Here is a 24,999-nt window from a genome sequence, read left to right as displayed (position 1 = left end):
CTGATGGAAAAAGTAGCTTACATGCAGGTGGATTTTCCACTAGTCAAACAGTCTACTGTATATATGTAAAAAAAAAAAAAAAAAAAAAAAAAAAAAAAATATATATATATATATATATATATATATATATATATATATATATATATATATATATATATACACACAAGTTAACAACAGTGCTGTATACTTTTATTGTACTCTGCACACTGTAGGGGAATTCCACACACCTTGAATTGAATCCATGCTAGTGAACTTGCTATTTGACCTGGTCAATGAAGAAAAGCAGCAAATCTGAATAAAGTAAAAAAAAAACTCAAACCAACACGGAATAAAGAAATTAATTTCTGTTTCCATCTTTAAATTAATTATTTTTTTCTCATCTTCTTCATTTTGGGAGAAAAAGAGCTAGCGGCCAAAAAGAAGCTTACAATTGGATTAACTCTGGCTCTCTGACAACTACCGCCCTCCAGAGATTCCCAGAGACGCAATACTTGACTCAGACTCGCTTGAAGAAACTTGTGAACGTCTCTGCCTGGCACTGGAGGTGCAGGACAAAAAGTGCAACTTGGGTGCATTTTATTGAGCTAAGCATCGATTGTTCTGCACAAACCACCAATCGATACAGTGGTGTGAAGAAGTATTTGCAACCTTACAGATTTCTTATGTTTTTGCATTTTGGTCAAACTTACATTTGTTTCATTGAACAAACTTCAATGTCGGACAAAGGTAACCTGAGAAAATATAATTTTTTTTTAAAATTATTTTTATATTATTTTTTAAAAATAATTGTAAATTATTATTTCATTTATTAAGGGAAAAAACTATCCAAACCTTTCTACCCCTTTATGTAGAACGTAGGGTTAGATTTAACTGTAAATAAACTGTGATTAATCATACTTTTTTATAAAGCTGAGTTTAGTTTCACTTCATCCACAACCAGACCTGATTACTGCCAGTAGATGACTTTAAATAGAACCTGTCTGACAACATGACACAGCTTAAAGATCTCAAACAGCAGCACATTATGCCCCAATCTGAGGAAATTCAAAAACAGATGAGAGAACAAGGTAATTGACAATCTAACAGTCTATTTATTCAATCTATCAAAGTCATTTCTAAGGCTTTGGGACTCCAGTGGAACAGAGTGAGAGCTATTATTCACAAATGGAGAAAAAAAAACAAACAAGGAACACTAGTGAACCTTCCCAGGAGTGGGAAGCCAACCAAAATTACTCCAAAAGGGCATGGACAACTCATCCAGGAGGTCACACAACTGCAGCTCTCACATGCCTCAGTTAAGGTCAGTGTGGATGATTTAATAATAAGAAAGAGACGAATCAAACATGGTCTTCCTGAGAAAAAACATTGCTGACCAAAAAGAACGCAACGGCCAAAAATCATGTTGATGATCCCCAGGACTTTGGGTAAATATCATTTGGACAGACATGAACAAATGTAACTTTTTGGAAGGTGTGTGTTCCTTTTCTTTTAGGAGATTATATAATCACACTTATTTCAAACATATGATAGTCAGAATTTTATAGAGGCGGATTTTAGACTTATTCACACCCTTTGTTGATTGTTTGATTCTTTCCTTTGGTTTATATTTTTCTGGAAAACTGCAAATATAACCCAAAAAAATTACTTTTACTATAAATACAATAATCTAGTATGAACTGCTTTAAAACATGCGAATAGCTACAGTGGTGTCGTAAATATGTATAAATGTATTAAAAAAATACGTAATTAAACAACTCTAAGGTAAGACGTAAAACTAAAGCTAACATAGCTAAGTTAACATAGTACTGTGGTGAAGCCTGCAAAGAGCATGGCAACGCACCTTGCACAGGTTGTAAGAGAGTCTGTTGGCCTCCCTCTGTGCCTCTGCTTGTAAAAGCCCTCCCTTTTCCCTCTTTACGAGCAGCTCTGCTTATCAAACAAACTCTGTCTCAGATTTTATTTGAAAAGAGAGTGTATCTCCTCCAAACGCTCAGCTCGAATGAGATCATTTTCTTCACACACAAACAACCTTCAGTCTCATCTAAGCAGATATATTTAGCTCCAGTATGCATTCCTACACCAACGCACACATCTCACAAAATGACCACACGCTGATATCACATTTAAACCTTCAAATCCAATTTCCAGAAGAAAACTAATCTGATTTGAGCGTTTCATCATGCAGCCTAAATGTGCCCAGCGTTAAACGGATGCAGAGTCGGCTCGGCACAGTCGCCTCGCTCCCTGCTAAGACTGATCAATTCGGCATTTGCTGCAACAAAAAGAGGGGACCTATCTTACGAGAAGTTTCCACTTTGTTGGTAATGCAGAGATAAAGGAATAGAGCAGGGGATCTATGGTAATGTGTGCTCCTCAAAATCTCCAGGGCCTCAGAAAAATGCCACAGCTCATTTTAATATTGTTATTATCAGATTAGCACATTAACCTCTCGCTCTCGATCTTCTGTGGTCATTCAAAGGGCAAAGCCAAAGGACAAGGCAGAGGCTTGATTCCAATTTCATGCTTTGTGCTCACCGATGAAGCAAAAAATTAGGACTGAATGAAGATGTGGGTATTCAAGGCAATTTCCCAACCGATACACACCAGGTTAGAAGACCTGTCTTTGTAGGATGCCTCATTTTCCTCATTTGCATCACACTGACTCATTCAGAGCGATTCAGAATAAGCGCAAACGGCTTTGTTCTCACATCAGAAAATACAATATAGCTTTAGATAATCTAAATAGGATGCAGTCTGAAAATTCTCTTAATCCTTTAACATTCCCATTAAAGAAAAAAGCAATGATCCAATCAAATCCCATCAATGATTTATGAATTAGAACTAAATTAAACTAAACTATATATACCCACATGGACAAAATTGTTGTTATTTAGAGCATCCAATTTACCTGATCTCCATATTTTTGGACTGTGGGAGGAAACCCACACAGACATGGGGAGAACATGGAAACTCCACCCAGATAGGGACTTGAACCCAAGACCCCAGTGCTGGGAGGCGAATGTGCTAACCACTAAGCTACCGTGCCTCCAAATGTTTTGAGGCAATCAAATGATTCCTGTAACTGTCAGTGAGACTTCTGCAGGTATTCTGGCCCACTCCTCATAAGCAAACTGCTCCAGGTGTCTCAGGTTTGAAGGGTAGCTTTTCCAGACAGCAGGTTTCAGCTCCTTCCAAAGATGCTCAATAGGATCAATAGGTCAGGGTTCATAGAAGAACACTTCAGAATAATCCAATGTTTACCTCTTAGCCATTCTCGGGTGTTTTCAGCTGTGTGTTTTGGGTCATTATCCCGTTGCATGACCCATGACCTGCGACGGAGACCAAGCTTTCTGACACTGTGCAGCACATTTCTCTCTAGAATACCTTGATGGTCTTGAGATTTTATTTTGAAATTTATTTAAATTCCAGTCTGGCTTTCATTTGATTTTCTTTGGTCGTCTGCCATTAAAGTCCACTTTGGCTCAAACAAAGATGGATGGTGCAATTTGACACTAATGTTCCTTGAGCTTGAAGTTCACCTTTATTCTCTTTAGTAGTTTTTTTCTGGGCTCAAATTTATGCACCTGACTACATTTCTTTAAAGAATTAATGCACACTTTATATAAATCCTATAAACTTAATTCCGCTTCTCAAATATTACTATTTTGGTGTGCTCTATGATATATTTAACTGTCATTGATGACAACCAATGGTTTTTAAAGGAAAATCATGAAAATTATCAGTGGTGCCCAAACGTTTTCATGCCACGGTATCAATAGAAGGCCCCAACCAACCAATACACACAGAGCTGTTATAAAAGAGCTGTTGCTATTCTAAGTGTAAAAGTGCTTTGATCTCCAATCAGAAAAGATAGAATTTATTTAGATAATGCAAAATTCTTAGCTCTTTAAAAATAACAATTAAAGCAATTAGATATAACATTTATTTTTGTGGGGTTTTTTTAGAGAAATTACTGTTTAAATTAGTTAGTACATTTTGTATCTTAAAAAAAAAGTAAAGATATTTTAAACTTAAGATATGCAGCTATATTGAATGTAAAATCATGCATACTTAATAATAATATCAACATATGTTGTATAATGTATGTTGTATGCACATACATCATTTTATTAATCAAAACCTTTACCACTATACTATGCTGACAATAATATGCTTACCTTCAGAAATTCCACAGTGAACTATAGACGGTGGATTTATTTATCCTAACATACGTCTGCTTATTGGCAGAGATGATGCACTCATGTTGAGTTTAGTTCATTCGTAATGTGCTCTACTAAACATTGAGCAGGGTTATACAGAGACCAAGACACAAAGATGAGCATTATCTTATACCTGCATACCAACAATAAACAGAGATGCAGAGCAACCAGAGATTCCATGCGCAATCACAAACCTATTTTGTGCAAGATTAGTGTTCAGTTAAGTGCCCTTGAAAGAGATGAGCCTTGAAGACTTATGCATCTGCTCAGCCGTTTGGGCGCCCAGGGAAAGAGCGCTCCACCACCTGAGCTCCAGAACAGTCTTTATGCCTATGTCTAACGTCTGTCTTTTCAAAAGGTGAAGCCTTTTTTAAAGCCTTAAAGGATCTAGATAGGATCTAGGATCTACACTTTGTAGGCCAGTATCAAGGTTTGACACCTGATCCAGCCAACAGCAGGAAGTCAGTGAAGAAACTGTGGGAGCAAACTGATCTAAGAAGAATTTAAGACGTCTGAAGACACAAAGTCATGGTGCTCTGTTCTGGATCACCTGTATGGGTCTGATATGCCTGGAGAAGATGGTGATGATGATGATGTGAATGGTGGACTAGCACCTGATTCAACCATTCATCATAGTAAATCAGGTGGGGTGTTGGTGGAACTGAACAAATCCTTCCAATGGCTGGAGTTTAGACTTCTTATTCTTGTTGTTCATATTCCAATATCAGATGTTCATGCAGTTTAACATATTGAAAACAGCTCCCTGATGTCTGCAAATCATAGTGATGAAAACACCCTCTGACTGTTCTGGAACCTCCCACTAATTATGATTGGTCCTAATTAATTGCACTTTAAGGAAATGAGCCTTGAAGATTGAAGATTCCCTTACTCAGATGTTCAGACACTCAGGGGAAGGGATGCCTGCCATTTGAAGGATGACTGGTCAACCCGAAGATCCAGATACGAGCTTCTGTAGTACTTTTGTAGGCCAGATTTGAGGTTTTACATCTGGCAGAAAGCCAGCGAAGAATGCATAGGTGTGACACAATAGAGTCTGATAGAACACATAGGAACACCAGCCAGAATAGAAGCTACAGCAGTCAAGTCATGAGGTGAAATGGAAATGGACCAGCGACGGAATCAATCCTTCATCAGTCCTAATCACCAACTTGTTCCTAAAGCCTTCCACTGATAATTATTGATTCTAATCACTAACTTGTTTCTGAGACCTCCCCTTGATTTGCCTCGGTTCTAATCAGTGTATCAGTTCTTCTCAGACCTGCCCCCAATATGATAGGGGTCCTAATCACCACCTTGTTTGTTCTGGGAGTTCCCGCTGATTGCAACTCAACCTAATCACAACCGCCGCTCCCTCTCTTGCCTGGCTGTGATTGGTCATAATACTAATCTGCATAATCTCCATACAGTTTTCTCTGATAATGATATATTTTATAGATTTAGATTTATGTTTACAGCAAGCTGAAGCCTGGCTGATATATGGCAGCATTGGCCAAGACGCTGCATCATCCATTCGGAACTGGACTGAATGTGATTTATGCTCGACAACTAGAATGTTGACACCTGCAGCTCGGGATGATTGCTGCATTATACTCAGCAACCGGGGTGTTGGCACTCTGCCCAGATATGAGTCCAGCATTAAGGCTAGAATCAAGATTTAAACCAGAGACAGATGCATTTCAAATGGTTCAAACAATTCAAACTACACCAAGGCTACATTCTTTAGTAAATGGGGTGATCAAGGAGGTCTTAAGGAAACAGAGTAATAACCATGAAGTCCTGTAGTAGATCTTGGAAAGTAGAGAAGATTTGTCTTGCTTGGGTTCAGATTGAGTTGATTGGCTGCCATCCATCCATAAAATATACCAATACCAAACATTGAGCATGAGTTGCATTGGCCTGGCATTGTTGAACAATCAAGACCTAATTTTGGCCCAAATCATTGCCTCACATACTAGCTGAGTGCTGCTTGTGCCAATACTCCAGTTGCCAAGCATAAACCACGTTTGGCCAAGTTTTGCATGGACATTTTGGGATTGAAAGGAAAGAATAGCTTAGTTTAATGTCATCAGCATAGCAATGTTAGAACAAACCATATGAGGAAAAAATACATTTACCAGCAAGTGGCTATACATTGAGAAGAGATGAAGGCCCAGCACTGAGCCTTTTGGGATACCAGTGGCAAATGTTCTCAAAGGACATACGCATCTAGTGATCCACTGTGTCAAAAGCTGCAGAGAGGTCAAAGACCAAGGCAGAAGGAGAAAAGACAAACCATCTGACCTTACTATACAGAGTTTCTACAATACTGCAATGAGTGCAGTTTCTTTGAAGAATGCTGGTTCAAAGCCATCATGACATATCAACACATCAGTACATTCCTTCCCAAGTGCTAAAATAGAATTATTCTTATTTATTTTTTTTAAGTTTCTCTTGGAAAAAGCACCCACATATTCCCACAACAGCAAAACGCCCAAGCCTACATTTCCACTTTGTAGTTTTCAGCCTTTTAAGGAAAACTTGATTATTCACACTCCACCTGTATTTGAACAGCGTGTTCTTAAACATCATTCTTACAGATTAATTGTGTTTGCTTTATCCAGATCTGTAATCCAGTCAAGTATTCATTAAAGCTCCTCTGTAGTGCTTCACTGTGTGTCTATGTAGGGACTTTCACATAATCTGTTTAAATGATTTATGCTCCCAGCTTCAACGGAATGTTCTCTGATACCTAAGCAAGCAAAGCTTAACTTGTTTATTTACTTTACACAGGCCGACAGAGAGAAATGTTCTTGGTGACACTTTATTTGGAGTGGACCTTTTTAAATGAAAAAAAAAAAAAATCGCTAGAGAATAATAAAAAAAATCAGTAGATCATTAAGAAACTTTTACTTAAGACGTCTACATTTTTTTTGTCTTAGTTCAAAGGTGTAGATGTTCTCTTGAGAATACATAATCATCTAACAGGAGAAAATCAGCCAGCTTGGCATCTGTCTTGTAGTCCTTCCTAAGCTGTCTACATTTTTGAAACACTTTGCAAATATTTACTCACATTTATCTCAGTCTCTGCTTGTGCAGCTTTTTAGAAGTATGCTGACATGCTGCAAACTGCTGTTGTGTTTCATACCTGACAAACTGTGGTGTGGAAATATGACTGGAGGAATGGGCAGTGGGTTTTATTAGGAGAAAAAAAAACATTTAAAGTGTCACTTAACTGTTTTGATGTTTTTAATATTAACCTACACTGTAGAACATGCCCATCCCTACAAACGGTTGTGACAAATTGCCTAACTAAGGTGAGCTAACCTCAGCTGAAACTTAATTCTTATCTGTTATCTGAAAATCAGCCAGCTTGTTATCTGTCTTGTAGTCCTTCTGGGCTCTAAGCTGTCTCCATCTATGTAAAATCTATGAACATAATTATGGTACTTGCCATCATATTGCAAACTGCTGTTGTGGTTCGTACCTGGCAACCAGGTGTGTGGAAATAGAACTGGGGAATGGGCAGTGGGTGAGAACAGAGATTGAAACACAGATTTCTATAAGAAACCATTTAAAGAAGAACATATTGTCTGAATATCTGTTGTTAACAGGTGACAGTGTTTAATCATGGCATGTTTTCTTAATATTTGATCACACATCCAAATAACTTTAATTAAGTTAATACAAAAAGTGTATATGGCTACGGCACATTGGTCATTTAAAGTCTGATGAACTGGTCACACTGGTTAGATTTGAGTCTATTCACCCTATAGCAGTTGTAGAATGAAGGAGTAAAGTGTGCATGAGATACAATGTTGTGCATAAAAAATATATTTAAAATATTTATTCTGAAAGTATGACATAGAATGCTGGGATTGTGATTCTTCAAGGAGACTGCTGTGGTCATCAATTGCACTTCAATCCCACCTTCAGCTGCATGGAGGGTGAGGGTAGGCATAATTAGGTTTGAAGTGTTTCTGGTCTCTTTGTATTCTATGGGTGTTAGTGTTAGTTTTGGGTTATTAAAGAAGAAAGCCTGATTTCCAGCCCAGTTAAAAACATGGTAACACTTTATTTTAAGTGGTCCTTTGTAAATATTTAATAAACTCTTAATAGAGTGTCGGTAACATATCAACAATATATCAGTGTAGTAGCTAAAGGGGAGCATCTGAATATCTTTAGGTAAAAATCTTAAAGGTCTCCTGCTCATGCATTTCTTACATTAAGTGGCTATGGTGTTAAAATGTTAAAATCCTAACCTTAGCCTCAGCAAAAAAAAAAAAAACTAATCATAACTATTAGGATTACATCTTCATTCTTAGAGGCATTAAGTACTTGAGTGTGATCCAGTCTACAGTGGTATAAAAAAGCTTAGCTCTGATAATTTTCATGATTTTCCTTTATAAATCATTAGTTGTTCATATCAGCAATTTCAGTTAAACACACTTAAGTAAAAGTATGTGAACCTTTTGGGATTACTTGTATTTCTGCATAAATTGGTAATTAAATGTGTTCTGATCTTCATCTAAGTCTACTTAAACTAATACCACACAAAACATCATATGTTTACATGGTTTTATTGGACACAACATGTTAACATTCACAGTGAGGGTGGAAAAGGTATGTGAACCTTTGGATTTTAATAACTGGTTGACCCTCCTTTGGGAGCAAAAACCTCAACCAAATGTTTCCTGTAGTTGCAGATCAGACCTGCACAACAGACAGGAGGAACTTTGGAGCATTCCTCTAAACAAACATGTTCCAATTCAGAAATATTCTCATTATATCTGGTGTGAATCGTTCTCTTGAGGTCATTCTTGTTCTGCCACTTTGGGCCTTAACTAGATCTGTGCCTGTGGTCTTACATTTCCTCACTATGTTCCTCACAGTGGAAGCTGACAGCTGAAATCCTTAAGGTAGCTTTTTGGATCCTTCCCCTAAACCACGATGTTGAACAATCTTTTTTGTCAGGTCATTTAAGAGTTTTGCTTGGAGGCTCCCATGTTGCCACTCTTCTGAGAAAAACTTGTAATTGGTCATCTTAACCCTTTCTCATAATTGGATCTACCTGTGTATGTAGGTCAAGGGTCAATGAGCTTATCAAACAAATTTTGTGTTCCAATAATTAGTGCTGAATCAATAAAATGACAAGGGTGATCAAATTATTGCACCTGCCTAATTTTGTTTAAAGAATTATTGCACACTTTCTGTAAATTCTATTAAATTTATTTCACTTTTCAAATATCACTGTGTTTGTCTGATATATGAAATATTTAACTGAAATTGCTGATCCGAACAACCAATGATTTCTAAAGGAAAATCATGAAAATGATCAGGGATGCCCAAACTTATTCATAGCACAGTCAGTATATGACAAAAACTGAAAGTTTGACGAATGTTTTTTTGCCATTGCAAAAGCTACTAAACTCCTCTTCCATTGATTTGTGTAGTTTCTTATTCATAAGTGTCCTCAGCCTGGAAACCAATATGAGCTTCGCGTCTAGGAAACAAGAGGGGCGGGGCAGTTGAAATACTGGAACAGTCCCAAACAAGCTCCAGCTGAAACAAATTCCCAGTTGATGGAAGCGTGGATTATAATGGAAATGACCTTCAGAGGATCTGAAGGAGAGTCTTTGTAGTGCTTATCTGGTGGGACTGACAGTGTTTTTAAGGCAAGGTTATGTGTAACCAAGTATAAGAAAAGAAATGATGCATGACTAACACAGATACTGATTATCCTGTTTATCTAGAAAGACATCCTGCCAGGATCGTTACACCTCATTTCAGAAACAGAAGCTCATGTATTTTTTGCATCATACTCTGCAGGAGTGGGGTGGAGAGGGTGAAGTGGGCAGCAGATTATCTCCTTTTTCTGCTGAATCTGAACTGTGACTGCTGAGAAATCCAGCATGAAACCTCTTCTGACAGGTCTACATCTGTCCAAACAAGCTCGCTCTGAATTCAGTGCCATCTAGTGGCTGTTGATTAAAAGTTCCGTGCCCAAGTTTCTCCTAGAGCACAGAGTTTAGTTCAGACACTATGATATGGGGAATCTAGATTAAGCTGGATTTTTTTTTATTTTATTAGAATGCTATTTGTCTTTGTGATATTTTTGGTCAGCAGTTGTTTTTGCCTTGGAACTCTCTAATCCATACCATTTTTGTCCAGTCTATTTCTTAATACTGATTTATTAAAACTGACCTGAACTGAGGCAAATGAGGCCTGCAGTTTTTTAAATGTTGTTCTGGGTTCTTTTGTGACCTCCTGTGTGTGTTGTCCATGCCCTTTCGGAGTAATTTCTATAGGCTGGTCTCTCCTTGGAAGCCAAACCACTGTTCAATGTTTTTTTTCCACTTGTGAATAATAGCTCTCACTGTGGGCTGATGGAGTTGAAAAGCTTTAAAAATGACTTTGTAACATTTTCCAGACCAATAGATGTAAAAGACTTTCTTATCTCTTTTTTTTATTTCCTCAGAATTAGCCATAATGTGTTGGTCTTTGAAATCTTTTATCCTGCTTACTTTTTCACACAAGGCCATGTTGGCTTATTTATGTTTTTGCCTTATATTAAAGTTTGTTTGATAATCCAAGAAAAAAGTATACCTAAAAGAAAAAAAACTGTAAGGAGACAAATGTTTTTTTTTTCAGCACTGTTTAAAAGTACTGGTACACATGCTAATGAATTAATTAATTAATTTTCAAAAACCAAGGGCATTAAAAATAATTAATCATGCTTTTGTTGGAGTAACTGTCTCTTCTCTCTCCAGAAAACTAAATTCTGGAGGCGCGATGGTGACGCATCGCTGTGAGTATTTAATTACATTCAGTGACAAGATCATTGTTATTGAGGTCAGGTTGTTTAATACATGAAGTATTGATGGAGAAGCATCATTCCAGAGAACTCAGTCCTACACACTGTTGTACAGCTCAAAGCTGGGGAAATGTATAATTTTGTAGCCTACACATGGCTAATATTAGGCATGGTGAAAATACTGTAGGTTTATGTTTGTTTATGTATTATATTGGCAATACTTCTGTACAAGGACTAGAAGGACAATGACTGCGTGTACATTTGCACATCCAGGTATGTTACTGTTATTATTGTTATTCATTTATGGGCAGCGTCCATATTTTACCCCAATTCTAAAGCAGGGTAAGATGTATCCTCACCTAGGTGGAGGCATCCAATTATGCAGGGAGGGAGTCAGAACTGCAGGAGAGTTTCTGTACAAATGTAAGTAAATTTCTTCTGTATTTCCACTTACCACTGTGTGTGTTTATCAAACTAGTAAATTTTCCACAGTTTTAAATTGTTTTATAGTGTTGTATTCACCTGTACTTAATTTAAAATAAGACCTGACCGTGTGAAGCTATCGTTAGCTTAGCGAGTTAGCTGATAAACTGGTTTAAGCCGGATTCCTGAGTAAAAAAAACGCAGCTTAGCTAACCCCTGCTAGCATGCTAAGCGGTCATACAGTGTAAACTGTTGGACTGAATATCTGTAGATTATCCTGTAATTGAGTGATTTAATGTGTAAATAGTGTAACTGTTAGACGGAATAACTGTAGATTATCCTGTAACTGAGTGATTTAATGTGTAAATTGTTTAACTGTTAGATGAATAACTGTAGATTATCCTGTAACTGAGTGATTTAATGTGTAAATAGTTTAACTGTTAGCCGGAATAACTGTAGATTAACCTGCAACTCAGTGATTTAATGTGTAAATAGTTTAACTGTTAGATGTAATAACTATAGATAAACCTGTAACTAAGTAACTTAATGTGTAAATAGTTTAACTGTCACTCAGACAGGCTGGAGGCAACGTTAGCTCCTTTTATAAAGAGTTTTTCTTTGGAATTTAATATTTTTTCTCTATTAACATTATTTATTTAGCTTGTTGTCTTTTTATTGTCACTATGCATATTATAGTATTACATCTGAACTAGTGAATATGGGTCAATTTCACACTTTACTTTGCAAATAAGTAGTTTTGTTTTATGCAACTAAAATGTAAAAATTAGCTGAAAAAGATTAGCTGACTGTGTATAAATGTACTATTGTGTAAAATGTAGCTTAGTCTGATGATTTAGCATTGATGGCTTATACAAACTTTTTATTAAATTATGGTTACATTACTAATGCATTTTTACAAAGCATGTAATCAGAAATACATAAATAAAACTGACCATACTCTCAGTGTAAAGTGATGGAAAGTGTATAATTAAAGTAAACTGCCGATAATTTGAGATTTATCCTGTGGTAAGTGGTTATATTAACTTTGTTAAAATGCTGCCGAATGAGAGAACTACCTTTGAAGGCAGTGGTTAATTAGATATTTCATGGAATGGACTGCAGCTATTGTATATGGAATGTTGTATATGGAGAAAGTACTGTTTGGTGTAACAAGTCTGGCAGTCTTTGGTCACAACAGCTGCTATATGTCTCCATCTGCTGGATTAATGAAATATTACCTACTCTGTATTATATACAGTGGCATATATACAAAATATATACAAAAGTGTTCATTGCCTTTGAACTTTTTCACATTCTGCCACCTTACAACCACAAACTTAAATTTATTTTATTGAGATTTTAAGTGATAGACCAAACTCCAACCAAGACTCACATAATGAGACACCAAAGATTTTCTTGCACAAGATGAAATTTATTTCTGCTCTGATAAGATTTTTTTCCTGCTTTTCACAAATAATATATACAAAAAAAAAACAGTTAAATGAATCACGTATAGGGAACTTGCCGTCGTCCAGACAAGACAATTATAAAAATGTACAACTACCTGATCAGCGTTTTGTAACGTTATAACACAAAGTGCTCAAAAACAAGCATAAAGGATAAGCCAAGAGCTTTACGTCTTAGAAAAAGAAACAAAAGAAATAATAGTAATAAAACATGGTGCATCCCTGATTTTGTTAAACCACCAATCAATGACAACAAACCCAAACTGATGCTCATTTCCTTTTGTAATAAATACTCATAATGCAGCAGAGAGGAAACAGCTGAATGGGAAAATAATACGGATGTTTGAAGTTGAAACTGGACAAATATTGGCAGATAGTTGCCTAGAAAAATGACTGGCATTGGACAGACTGATATTACAAACTGACATTTGGGGATGTAAAAATAACATTTTTAACTATTCTGCAGGGAATCGTCACCTCAATTCTTCACAAATCACTTGCATCATTTTATTTCAAATTCTACATTTTTTAAAAATGATCACCACTAGAACATGTAAAAAAAAAAAAAAACTTTGGCCATAATTCCCAGTCTTGCTGCAACTCAAATCTTAAATATTAAATTCCCAGAATCTATTGAATAATATTGTTCCTAACATTACCATAATATCCCTGTAGCACCTTTTAAATCTCTGATAGCTCTGTAATACCCTGTACATAAATATCATGTATTTATATATTACGTTTTGCACATCAAGAACAACGAATACAAATTGCAATGCTTACATCCATTTAATCAAACAGTACTGAAACAGGAAATGATGATTTGTGCCAGTTATTTGGTAGAAGAAACCATTAACATGCATAATAATTCATAATGAATATGGCTGGTATTGTGTCTTTACACAGCATCTTAAAGCCAATCAGTGTATTTGTTCTTTTCATATTAAATTGAGAAATTAGAATTGAAAAGACAACACTTCTTTGATTAGTTATTGATGAATATGATGAAAACACAACAAAATTGGATTATTTCAGTTTTGCTAGACTTTTTCCTAAAATATTTTAGAATTGTTTTATTATATTTACAAATTCATATTACAAAGATACTCTATGTATTGTCACTGTAATTTTAATAGCAAGAAAATGTGACTAAAGAAATATTTTGTGATTTAAAGGAACCTTGCTCTTTAACCCTTTAGAGCTTATTTATGATTTGAGCAAAAATAATAATAAAAAATATGAATATCCAAGTAATCATTTTTTTTCTTTTTTTTTTTACTTTTGATTCTCAGCTGAATATGAAATAAAAGAATGATACACTGATTGAGCTTTAATAGCTGTATTTATATACAAATGAGTGTCATGATCTGCTTTAGCTTAGAGAAAATATGTGCCTTCGATTATTTATATATATATATATATATATATATATATATATATATATATATATAAATATGCGCGTGTGTGTGAATGTATGTGTGTCCCGTTACTGATCTGCAGGGAATCTTCACTGTATTTCCTGGTTTTTACACAAATCAGTTTGAAGCAGAAATTCCCTTTTTTGGAGCAGCTCTGTTCATTCAGAGCACCTGTGCAAACATCTGCTAGTGGTTTGGCTCCACAAAGTTCAGTTTGATCGGGAAAGTGAAAGTGGGAAGCACTATGGTGGATACCGTCATGTACAAGATTGACCATCTTCCAGTACTTAGTCCAAGCACCAAGACTTTAAAGACTGCATAGACGTATCTCTCTATAAGAGAAACCGGGCCGGGCTCAGACGCCGTGAGCTCTTTTCATTCTACGTAAGAAGTTCCGCTTCTCCTCCAGAAGCTCCTGGATGCGTTTGTTGCGCGTTCGTTCGTGCAGGAAGATGCGACTTCGCCAGGGAATCACATTACCCTCGGGCAAGTCTGCGTCTACTCCTGTGTTTCGTAAAGGAACCTCAATAGCGTTGTGTTCCTCTTCTCTGTTGGCCGGTCTGGCTATGGTTGTTGTTGCTATTATTGTTGTTGCCGTTATTATCTCTGTTGGATCCTCTGCTGTTGTTGTTTCCTCTGTTGGGTATATTGTAGTTTCCTCTGTTGTTGTTGTTTCCTCTGTTGGTACCATTGTAGTTTCCTCTGCTATTGTTGTTTCCTCTGCTGCTGGTGTTGTCTCCTCTGTTGGTTTTATTGCAGTTTCCTCTGCTATTGTTGTTTCCTCTGCTGCTGGTGTTGTCTCCTCTGTTGGTTTTATTGCAGTTTCCTCTGCTGTTGGTGTTTCCTCTGTTGGGTATATTGTAGTTTCCTCTGTTGTTGTTGTTGTTTCCTCTGTTGGGTATATTGTAGTTTCTTCTGTTGTTGTTGTTTCCTCTGTTGGGTATATTGTAGTTTCCTCTGTTGTTGTTGTTTCCTCTGTTGGGTATATTGTAGTTTCCTCTGCTGCTGTCGTCTCCTTAGTTGTTTTTGTTGTAGTTTTCTTTGATGTTGTCTTCTCTGTTAGTTTTGTTGTTGGAGTTTTCTTTGCCATTGTTGTCTTTTCTGTTAGTTTTGTTGTTGGAGTTTTCTTTGCCATTGTTGTCTTTTCTGTTAGTTTTGTTTCTGGAGTTTTCTTTGCCATTGGTGCCTTCTCTGTTGGTGTCTTCTTAACTGTTGTTTTATCTTTTAGTGTTGTAGTAGTTTTCTTTGCTGTTGCTGTCTTCCCTGTTGGTTTTGTTGTAGTTTTCTTTGCAGTTGTTGGCTTCTTAGTTGGTGTCTTCTTTATTGTTGTCTTCTCTTGTAGCAATGTAAGAGTTTTATTTGCTGAGGTTGTTTTCTCTGTTTGTTTCACTGTAGTTTTCTTTACTGTGAATGGCTTCTTTGTTGGCGTCTTCTTTATTGTTGACTTGTCTGTTGGTTTCGTTGTAGTTTTCTTTACTGTTGTTGGCTTCTTTGTTGGTGTCTTTTTAACTGTTGACTTCTCTGTTTGTTTCGGTGCCATCTTCTTTACTGTTGGCTTCTTTGTTGGTGTCTTCTTCGTCGTTGACTTCTCGGTTGGTTTTGTTGTAGTTTTCTTTACTGTTGTTGGCTTCTTTATTGGTGTCTTCTTCGTTGTTGACTTCTCGGTTGGTTTTGTTGTAGTTTTCTTTGCCGTTGTTGGCTTTTTTGCTTGATTCTTCTTTGTTATTGTTGACATCTCTGTTGTCGCCATCGTTGCTGGCATCATAAATGATGAGGATGTTTCTGGTTCTGTTGTCGTGAAGGATGATGATGTCGTAATTGGCATTGTGAGAGATTCCGTTGTCATGGATGCTGTAGTTAAGGCTGATGTTATGGGGATTGCTGAGGTTGTAGTTGGCATTGTGAGAGATTCCGTTGTCATGGGTGCTGTTGTTAAGGCAGAGGTTATAGGGAGTGCTGATGTCGTAGTTGGTATTGTGAGAGATTCTGTTGTCATGGGTGCTGTTGTTAAGGCTGAGGTTGTGGGGAGTGCTGGTGTCGTAGTTGGTATTGTGAGAGATTCTGTTGTCATAGGTTCTGTTGTTAAGGCTGATGTTGTTGGTAATGCTGATGTTGTGGTTGGCATTGTGAGAGATGTCGTTGTCATGGGTGCTGTTGTCAAGGCCTTTGTTATGAGGGATGTTGCTGGAGAGGTAACTTCTTCAGGCGTATTCATTTCTTCTGTGGTTTGCAATAGTGTTACCACAGTAAGTGGCACATTGGTATCGGTAGGTATTTCAACCTCAAGCCAACCTGAAGTGGTTATCTCTTCCTCTCCATCTCCGCTGGTTGATATGGTCTGCATCTCAGGTGGTGCACCATTGCTGTTGACCATTTGTTCTTCCAGTAGGGTTGTCACGGTCATGTCATCGACACTAAATGTAGTGTTAGCCGTCACACCGTCAATGATCTCAAAGCTCTGAAGGGTCAAGGTGGTCAATGGTGCAGAAGATGTGGCCAACATTGTGGTCTCAATCATGCTGGGAGTTGCAGGGTCAACATTGCCTTCTGTTGGTGTTTCAAAAGACATAGATGACAAAGTACCATGTTCTGTGGTCCTAAGTGAGGAAGTGACTGCTTCAGTGGTCCTCGTATGTCTGGCAGAGGGTGGCGTTGTAGTTTTCTTATGGGAAATGGAAGTTGTAGTTGTGGTAGAGCTGGAAGGCTCTTTACTTTGCACCCTTTGAGTGGTGGTTAATAGAGGACCTGTGGGTGCATCACTGTTCGTGTGGTTGTTGTGGGTACTGCAGGACTTGCAGCATATGCGCTGGAAGCTAGGCAGGGAACAGTACTGGTACAGCACCTCCATTTTGCAGAACACTGAGCGATCAGTGTTACATCGTGGCCCTGAAACACAATAGAACACAGTGCTCAGACTGGGATACATAGAAATGGGATTAAATTAATTATTATTAACCCTTAGAAGCTGTTGTGCGTATTGTGGAAAACTGATCTTTAATGACTACTGCAGTCTTGGAATTATCAACCCCTTTCTTGCAAAAATCTTAAGTGCTTAATAATCCACAATTTTGCTTCCTAACGTACTGCAAAAATGATATCACCAGACTACAGCTTTAGGCAGCATTCCTGGGTTATCTTTGTCAATTTTTATGGCTAATGTTCTCTAATATCTTGGGATCTGAATTCTGCAATTACTTTCTGCACAACTACCATAACAACCACTCCAGAATCTTCCAGGACTTCTTCTGAAACTTTTGGTAAAATCCTTGGTGGACTTAGGGCATGCTTGGGATCATTGTCCTGTTGGAAGGTTCAATGATGCCAAAACTTTCTCCCAGCTTTCTCAAGAAAGGCATGGTGTTTTCTTCCAGGGTTTCTTGACACTTGATTGAGGCCATCTTCCCCTCCATATGTTGCAGGTTTCCAGTGCCAATCAGGCCAAGAGCATCATTAAATGGGCCTGCCGACAGATCAGTGATCCCAAGTATCCAGCTTTAACCTAGATCAAATCTACCAAGGCTTCAGAGGAAGTCCTGGACGATTCTAGACAGGGCTTCACTGTCACCTTGATCCCATTACAAAATCTTTGGTGGAATTGATTTGAAGATCGCAGTCGCAGAATACAAACCCAAAAATATGTTAGTGAACTGGAGGCCATTAGACATGAAGACTGGGCTAATGTTCTTCAGAAATGCTGCCAGAAACTACACTACTACATGCACTTAGCTCTTTCTTTACATTTTGAGGTTGAATCGTATGTTACTAGACTAGTGAAAATTTATCTAGACTTCTAACAATATGTGTAGTCTTCTAATAATATATCTAGACTTCAAACAATATGTGTAGAATTCTAATATGTCTAGACTTCTAACACTATGTGTAGACTTCTAACAATATGTGTAGACTTCTAATAATATATCTAGACTTCAAACAATATGTGTAGAATTCTTAAATGTCTAGACTTATAACAATATGTCTAGACTTCTAATAACATATCTAGACATTTAATAATATATCTAGACTTCTAACGATATAGCTAGACTTCTAATAATACATATATACTTCTAATAATATCTTGACTTCTAATGATATAGCTATATATCTAATAACATAGCTAGACTTCTAATGATATCTAACAATATATCCAGACTTCTAACAATATATCTAGACTTCTTATAATATATCTAGAACCCTACTAAGATAGCTAGACTTGTAATCATAAAGTTAGACCTTTAAGGGTTAATGGCATGGGAATACAGTGTTGTGTTTAGGTCAGTATAATTTTAAAGCATAGGAAAAAAAGATACATGTTGGAAATGTTTCAGCTCATGCAGAAGTACATAGAAATATTGCAGAAAGTAAAGTGGAATACTGCAGTTATAGTGAAGCAGAGAATTAAGAATTCAAATCACAGAAAGAAAAGCAGAAAGAAGTATAGAGACAGAACAGCCTTTTTCTGTTTTTATAACACATTTTTATTCCTACTTTTGCAGTTTTTCATGACAGAAACTGAAACAATGAGATGCACTTCCCGCCCCGCCCCTTAAATATATAGATATATTAGAGTTGTTCTCTTAAGAAAAATAAATCGACTGTATCGAAAGGTACAAGTTCACAGTAACTTTGGTAAAACACTTCATTACTTGGAGACCAGTCAATCCATTGGTAAATCAGAGCACATAAATAAATAAATTGTTAAATAAATCAATCAGTCAATCCATAAATAAATAAATAAATCGGTCATTGGTTAAATAAAATACAGGATTTTTCGATGATGATGTAAAAACTGGCATGGCACACATAAGTGTCATATATTAAACATTTACAAAACATTAATAAAGTTTCCCTGATAAATCAAAGTGCATATAGACGCAGTGCACGTTAAGTCCATCTGAATGTTTTTTTCCCCCCGAAAAACGGTTTTGTCCCCCCGAACGTTAGCCAGCCGAGACGCAGCAGGCCGACAGAAGTAACCCGACAGTTACTCATAGCATATAATATTAGCTTTTTTTTCTGATAAGTAAGGAGTTAACAGTCATAAACGTTATTAAATACAGTCAACACCAACGTTTATTTACAATATCGCACTGCGAGGTCTGGCTTTTCCCCCACGTTATATATTTTTTTAGCACGAAACTTCGGAATAGCTCGCTACATAGTCACAACAGAAATGTGTTTCACAATACAATGACAAGTCTGAAGTGATAAAGAGATGCCAAGTGTCAATGCCAATTCGAACCGCTCCGCTCCCTTTTCCCTTTTTTTTTTTAATCTTTTTTTTGTTCGTCTGCCCCTCCCCCACACACACCCACTGGGTAGTCGGCGTTTAGCATGTTAGCGTTTCTGTGGTGTTCTGTGGGTGGGTTGGTTGCTTGGTTTCTTTAACACTGTAAGTTTAGAAGCTGCCTCTGGTTCCGTGTGATAACGATAACGCTTCTATGAGTAAAGCCATACAGATAAAAATGCCGATACATTCAGATCCAGTGTAAGGCATTGTTCTCGCGCTCCACGTCACAGAGATGAGAGAGAAAAAAAAAGAAGCTGGATGGTGAAAAGAACATAAGTGTGTGAGGTATTTTTCATGGATCACTTTCTTTCGTGAGTCCGTTGTCGTTAGCCAAAGAAAAACGTGCAAAAAAAAAATTGACAACACGCCAAAAAGCAAAACGCAACAGAAAGCACACTCTCGTCACTCATCCTTCCATGTGTGAGGGGCTGGAAAATGTGCTGGACGTAAAACAAACAAAAAATTTAAGCGTGAGCCTCCGAACGTGGAGGTCGAGAGGTGAACAACAAAAAAAAAGAAAAGAAACATGACGCTGCACCACTGCTTTTCTCTGAAAGAAAAATAAATAAAAATAAAAACAAATAACGGAGAGGCAACTGGCTGAGCAAGTCCTGCATAATATCATAAGATCTACGCCCCCCTCTCCCCCCAAACACCTTTTTACGCACTTTTTTTTGTTTTATTAAATACGTATATTTCTGTAATTCATGTAAAATCAATAAAAAAATTACACATAACAGTCAAGAATTAAAGCGATCAATAGCAGTCAAAAGGTTAGGCAAATAAGCTACAGCTTATTCATGGTTAAAACAAATTAGTAATTCATATTATTGGTATTCATATAGATTTATAGATTCATATAGATTCATATAGATTTATAAATACAAATATATTCATATGTTCCTTTTTAAAGTTCGCAAGCACAAATAAGCTGCATTTATTGAACTTTTTTTTTCTTTATAACAGTCGGAGAGGATGGAGGATGAGGTGGTTATGGCAATCGATCGTGTGCAGTAAAACCCTGTTGTTGTTTTTTTTTTTACATTTTTTTTTTATTTCACCTGGACGGCCCACCTCATGGTCACCATCGGCCACCGCCGGCATGCGAAAGTGGCACTTCAACAGTACGCCCCATGTTTACAGCTTAAATCGTATTTGTTGCTCTTTTTTTTCTTTTTTTCTCTTTTTTTTTTTTAAGTCCGAGAATGAACTAGGATGTGAGATGAGCACTTTAGCAAAGATCTTCGTTAACCTCATTGTGACAGATTCACATTCACAATAAAGCTTTAGTAATGTGTGTGTGAGTATGTGTGTGTTCCTGTGTATGTGTATATGTGTAGTGTGTATATACTGTATGTGTGTACTGTATGTATGAAAGTGTGTGTGTGTGTGTGTGTGTGTGTGTTATAGACTCTTTTAGACACTTCTTTAGATCTTTTCCCCTCTCGCACCAGAAAGGTGCCTCGGGCAGTGCTCCGAAACGGTCGCCCGTGTAGCCAATCACCAGCGGCAGATCAAACAACAGCTCCGAGACGGAAGCCGCTCGCGAGGCTCCGCCCCGAAATAATCCTCAAACTCCTCGAGCTGCCAATCCAATCACAAACTTTCCGCAAAAGACCGCCCCCTCCCACTCCTCCTCGAAGTCGGACAAACTTCCCACTCCTCCTTTCCATTTTTTGTGTTTTGTTTAGTTAACAATTTCTGACTGGCCAGCGTTCACAACACAGAGCTCCACAAAGGAGAGAGAGAGAGATAAGTGAGAGAGAGATAAGAGAGTGAGAGAGAGAGAGAGATACAGAGAGAGAAACAGAGAAATCTCTCTCTTTCAGAGATGCCCCGGAAAAAGAGGACCACCACCCAAGGAAACAGAAGCGCGAGGCTGGAGCTGAGGGTTCAGGGCAGTTTTCCCTGCAGAGCGAAGCAGAGGGCGAGCGGCAGGCTCCAGCCCAGAGCGGAGAGAGAGAGCGGCGGCTCTGCACGGCTCGACAGGGACGCTTTACTTGACATCCTCTGCACGGGGTACTTGGGGTCGTGACGCGAAAGCCACTGGATCAGGAAGTTGCCATGCTTGTTGAAGTCCGACATGCTCTCTACAGCGTGCACACAGAGAGAAAGAGAGAGAGTTAGTAAAGCCTTATTATGATTATCCAAATGATTCTTATTACCCTATCCTCATATATGAAACACTGAACATTCTTACTCTCTACTTTGTTTTGGCAAAACTACACCTGATACCTTTAGAGAAAGAAACTAGTTGAGCCAAACTGAGAAGGATAAAGATATTAGTCATAAAAGAGAGAGCGAGAGAGAGAAAGACTGGTTGGGAGTGAAAAGGGAGAGAGATTAGTAGACCTAGTGTGAGAAAATAATTGTGTGGGGGGAGTCCAATCAAGAGGGAGAAAGAAAGAGCAAATGAGAAATGGAGAAAGATTCGAGAGATTGTATGAGCGTTAGAAAGACTAGTCAAGTAAGAGTGAGAGAGGGATCGGTTATGAGAGACGAAGAGAGTTACTGAGAGAGAAAGACTGGTTGAGAAATAGAGAGAAAAATCTGTCCAACAGAGAGAGAGAGAAAAACAGACAGAGAGACATACTGAAGGACTACTCAAGAAAGAGTGAGAGAGAAAGAAAGAGAGACCAACTAGTCAAGAAAGTGAGAGAAAAAGACAGAGTGAGATAAAGAGTGGCTAGTCAAGACAGAGTGAGAGGGAAAGAGGGAAAGAGAGAGAGGGACTAGTCAAGAAAAAGTGAGATTGAGACAAAGAGGGGAAGAGAGAGAGAGACTGATTTGAGAGATTTATAGTGAGAAAGAGAAAGTGACTATTCAAGAAAGTGTGTGTGTGAGAGAGAAATAGAGAGAAATTGATAAAAAATAGTCAAGAGAAAGAAAGAGAGAGGGACTAGTCAAAGAGAGTGAGAGAGAGAGAAAGAGAGAGGGACTAGTCAAAGAGTGAGAGAGAGAGAAAGAGAGAGGGACTAATCAAGACAGAGTGAGAGAGACAGAGAGAGAGGGAGGAACTAGCCAAGACAGAATGACAGCGAGAGAAAGAGAGGAAGAGGAAGAGAGACTTATTTGAGAGACTGATGGTGAGAAACAGAAAGAGACTAGTCAAGAAAGAGTGTGTGAGTGAGAGAGAGAGAGAGAGGAAAACTAGTCTAGAGAGAGAGGGACTAGTCAAGAAAGAGAGAGAGAAAGAGAGAGAGACACACGTTCAGAAAGAGGGAGAGGGGAGGTTAGGTCTAGAAACAGTGAGAAAAAGAGGAAGTGAGCGAATGAGCAAGAGAAAGAGAGTAAAAGAAAGATCAGGAGAGAACGAGAGTGAATGAGAATGCATAATAGATAAGAGAAAAAAAAGGAAGAGATCAAATGGGAATAAAAAGAACAAAAAGGAAAAATAAAGAGAGAGAAAGAACAAGAGAAAGAGACTTAAAGTTTATCATTTATACAGCACTACAGCTACTGAAATCTCATCTTTTGAAGCTTTTATTAATAAACTGTGGTGCTGATTATTGATCTGGCAGTAAAGCGCTATGAATACTAAATCTATTTAGCACCATAGTGCTACACTTTTACACTGCTCACCTCATGTTCTGGTTAGGATTAGGACGAGGGTTAGGGTTATACTGTTATATTTAGTATTTAGTGATAAAGAGAAGCTGGGGGTTAAGCTGATTTAATCGGGTGCTGTATTAGAGTGCTTCATTAAATGTGTATTAGAACGTAAGTTAAGTATTGTATACTGTAGTATTGATAGCGTGCACTCACTGGGACAGGGATCCATTCTGCAGGGTCTCAGTGCCGCTGGTTTGGAGTCCAGGCACAGGCCGATGGTGTTGTCTCGAGTGTGGCAGAGCACCGGCCTCTCCTGAGTCCCGTTCCCACATGTCACAGAACACTGCAGTACAGACATAAACAGACATAAACATCAGTGTCCCATGACTTGTGCCATGTCACAAAGAAGCTGCCTGTACCGCTGCTTATCAGTTCACATGGAGACTTCTAGCCAGATGCTGCATTATCATGATCATTAGCAGCTGCTAAACTGTTCACTGTGGGTGATATTGCCTTGTAGGAGGTAATTAGTTTTCTAGCTTATTGGAAAAACAAACTTCTGTAACTTCTGAAAAGCCAATTCCATCCATCTATCAAATCTTATCTGCCTCTACCACCATCCAGGACCTACCCAAAAACATTGGTCACCAGGCAGTAATACCCCCTGGCTAAAGCATGCATCTGTCCATCAAAGGATACCACATGCACTTTTACTTTTAAGTATTGCATTTTAAACCCCAATTGGTTTAAAATGAACACATGGACAATAAAGTGTGTCAAATATGATTGTTCTTGATCTTTTTATTAATATATTTGTGAAAATACAGCGTTTTATACATGTCTAATTTCTTTGAAGTATGCCTTTTCAAGCTCATCTGTACGGGACTTTAAACCCAGAGTTATGAGGCTACGAAAGAGAATTAAGATGTCTATCACACTTTAGTGCCTGATACTATGCTTCGCTGAAGAAGGAAAACGTATAAAATCATAGCTTTAGTTTTTCTAGTCATGTTAATCGGATACAATCCCTAGTGATTTTCTGATTGTCCACTGGGTGTCACAACAACATGTTAAGCCCTGTATACTCTACCTACTACTCGATACTGTCTATGTCTACTCCCAGGGCTGGCCCAAGCATTTATGGGGTCCTAAGCAGACTTTCATGTGGGGCTCGCCATACCACCACATCAGCACCAGATGCATTATCATTCCATAACCTACATTGTGTTTGTAACATATCCACTATCATTAGCATTATTTGTAAATAGCTTATACCATACCAGTTTAATTCTGTAATTTTTAACCTTACAGAGGTAGCAAACTCACAAAAATGTTCTTCTTTTCTCATTTCTTTCCAAAATACATCAACAATGCTTCTGCTAAAAATTACATAGACCTAGATGATAAATTACTTTAATTTAGGCCTATCTGTACTATCTTTGCTCGTACAGACAGGGAGTTGCACACCTTTCTGGTGACCATCAGCAGCAGCAGGAATTAATCAACCTAATATTGGTGGGCCACCAGTAACCTAGTATTTGTGTGGTTTTATATGTGTAATACAACATTGTATCATGTTATGTTGTTTTTAAAATATATTAATTATATGTATATTTTTTGATCATGATATCTTGGTGCTCTTGGGGGGCCCCTGATGGCGTAGAGGCCCTAAGCAGGCACATCATTTGTGTATGCCCTGGGCTGGCTTAGACTACTCCTTTTTGGGCCTCACCTCCAATGTTATTAAACACTACCACATTTTTCAGATATCCTGTGAAAGCTGGAGATTCATTTATACAGAAGGTAAACTTCAGCCTGCTCT

The 24,999-nt window shown here is 37.8% G+C and overlaps 1 protein-coding gene across 3 annotated transcripts in view; it reads right to left on the bottom strand.

The window, feature by feature from the left end:
* Window positions 1-14,367: 14,367 nt before the first annotated feature.
* LOC103047851 (A disintegrin and metalloproteinase with thrombospondin motifs 2) overlaps window positions 14,368-24,999 on the bottom strand; it is a 274,381-nt gene continuing 263,749 nt past the window's right edge. For 2 of the 3 annotated variants that reach the window (XM_049483934.1, XM_049483935.1), the window contains 3 exons: window positions 23,391-23,520; window positions 21,626-21,715; window positions 14,368-17,224 (listed from right to left, as the gene is read on the bottom strand). In XM_049483934.1, the coding sequence (XP_049339891.1) occupies window positions 14,694-17,224; window positions 21,626-21,715; window positions 23,391-23,520 (2,751 nt within the window). In that variant the 3' untranslated portion in view covers window positions 14,368-14,693. The remainder of the gene's footprint in view (window positions 17,225-21,625; window positions 21,716-23,390; window positions 23,521-24,999) is intronic. The other variant, XM_049483936.1, reaches the window with a different exon arrangement.

This window comes from Astyanax mexicanus, chromosome 10 (assembly GCF_023375975.1).
Source record: "Astyanax mexicanus isolate ESR-SI-001 chromosome 10, AstMex3_surface, whole genome shotgun sequence".
Classification (NCBI taxonomy): domain Eukaryota; kingdom Metazoa; phylum Chordata; class Actinopteri; order Characiformes; family Acestrorhamphidae; genus Astyanax; species Astyanax mexicanus.
The sequence above is the reverse complement of the archived record's forward strand: the minus strand, read 5'-3'. Positions and strand labels throughout refer to the sequence as shown.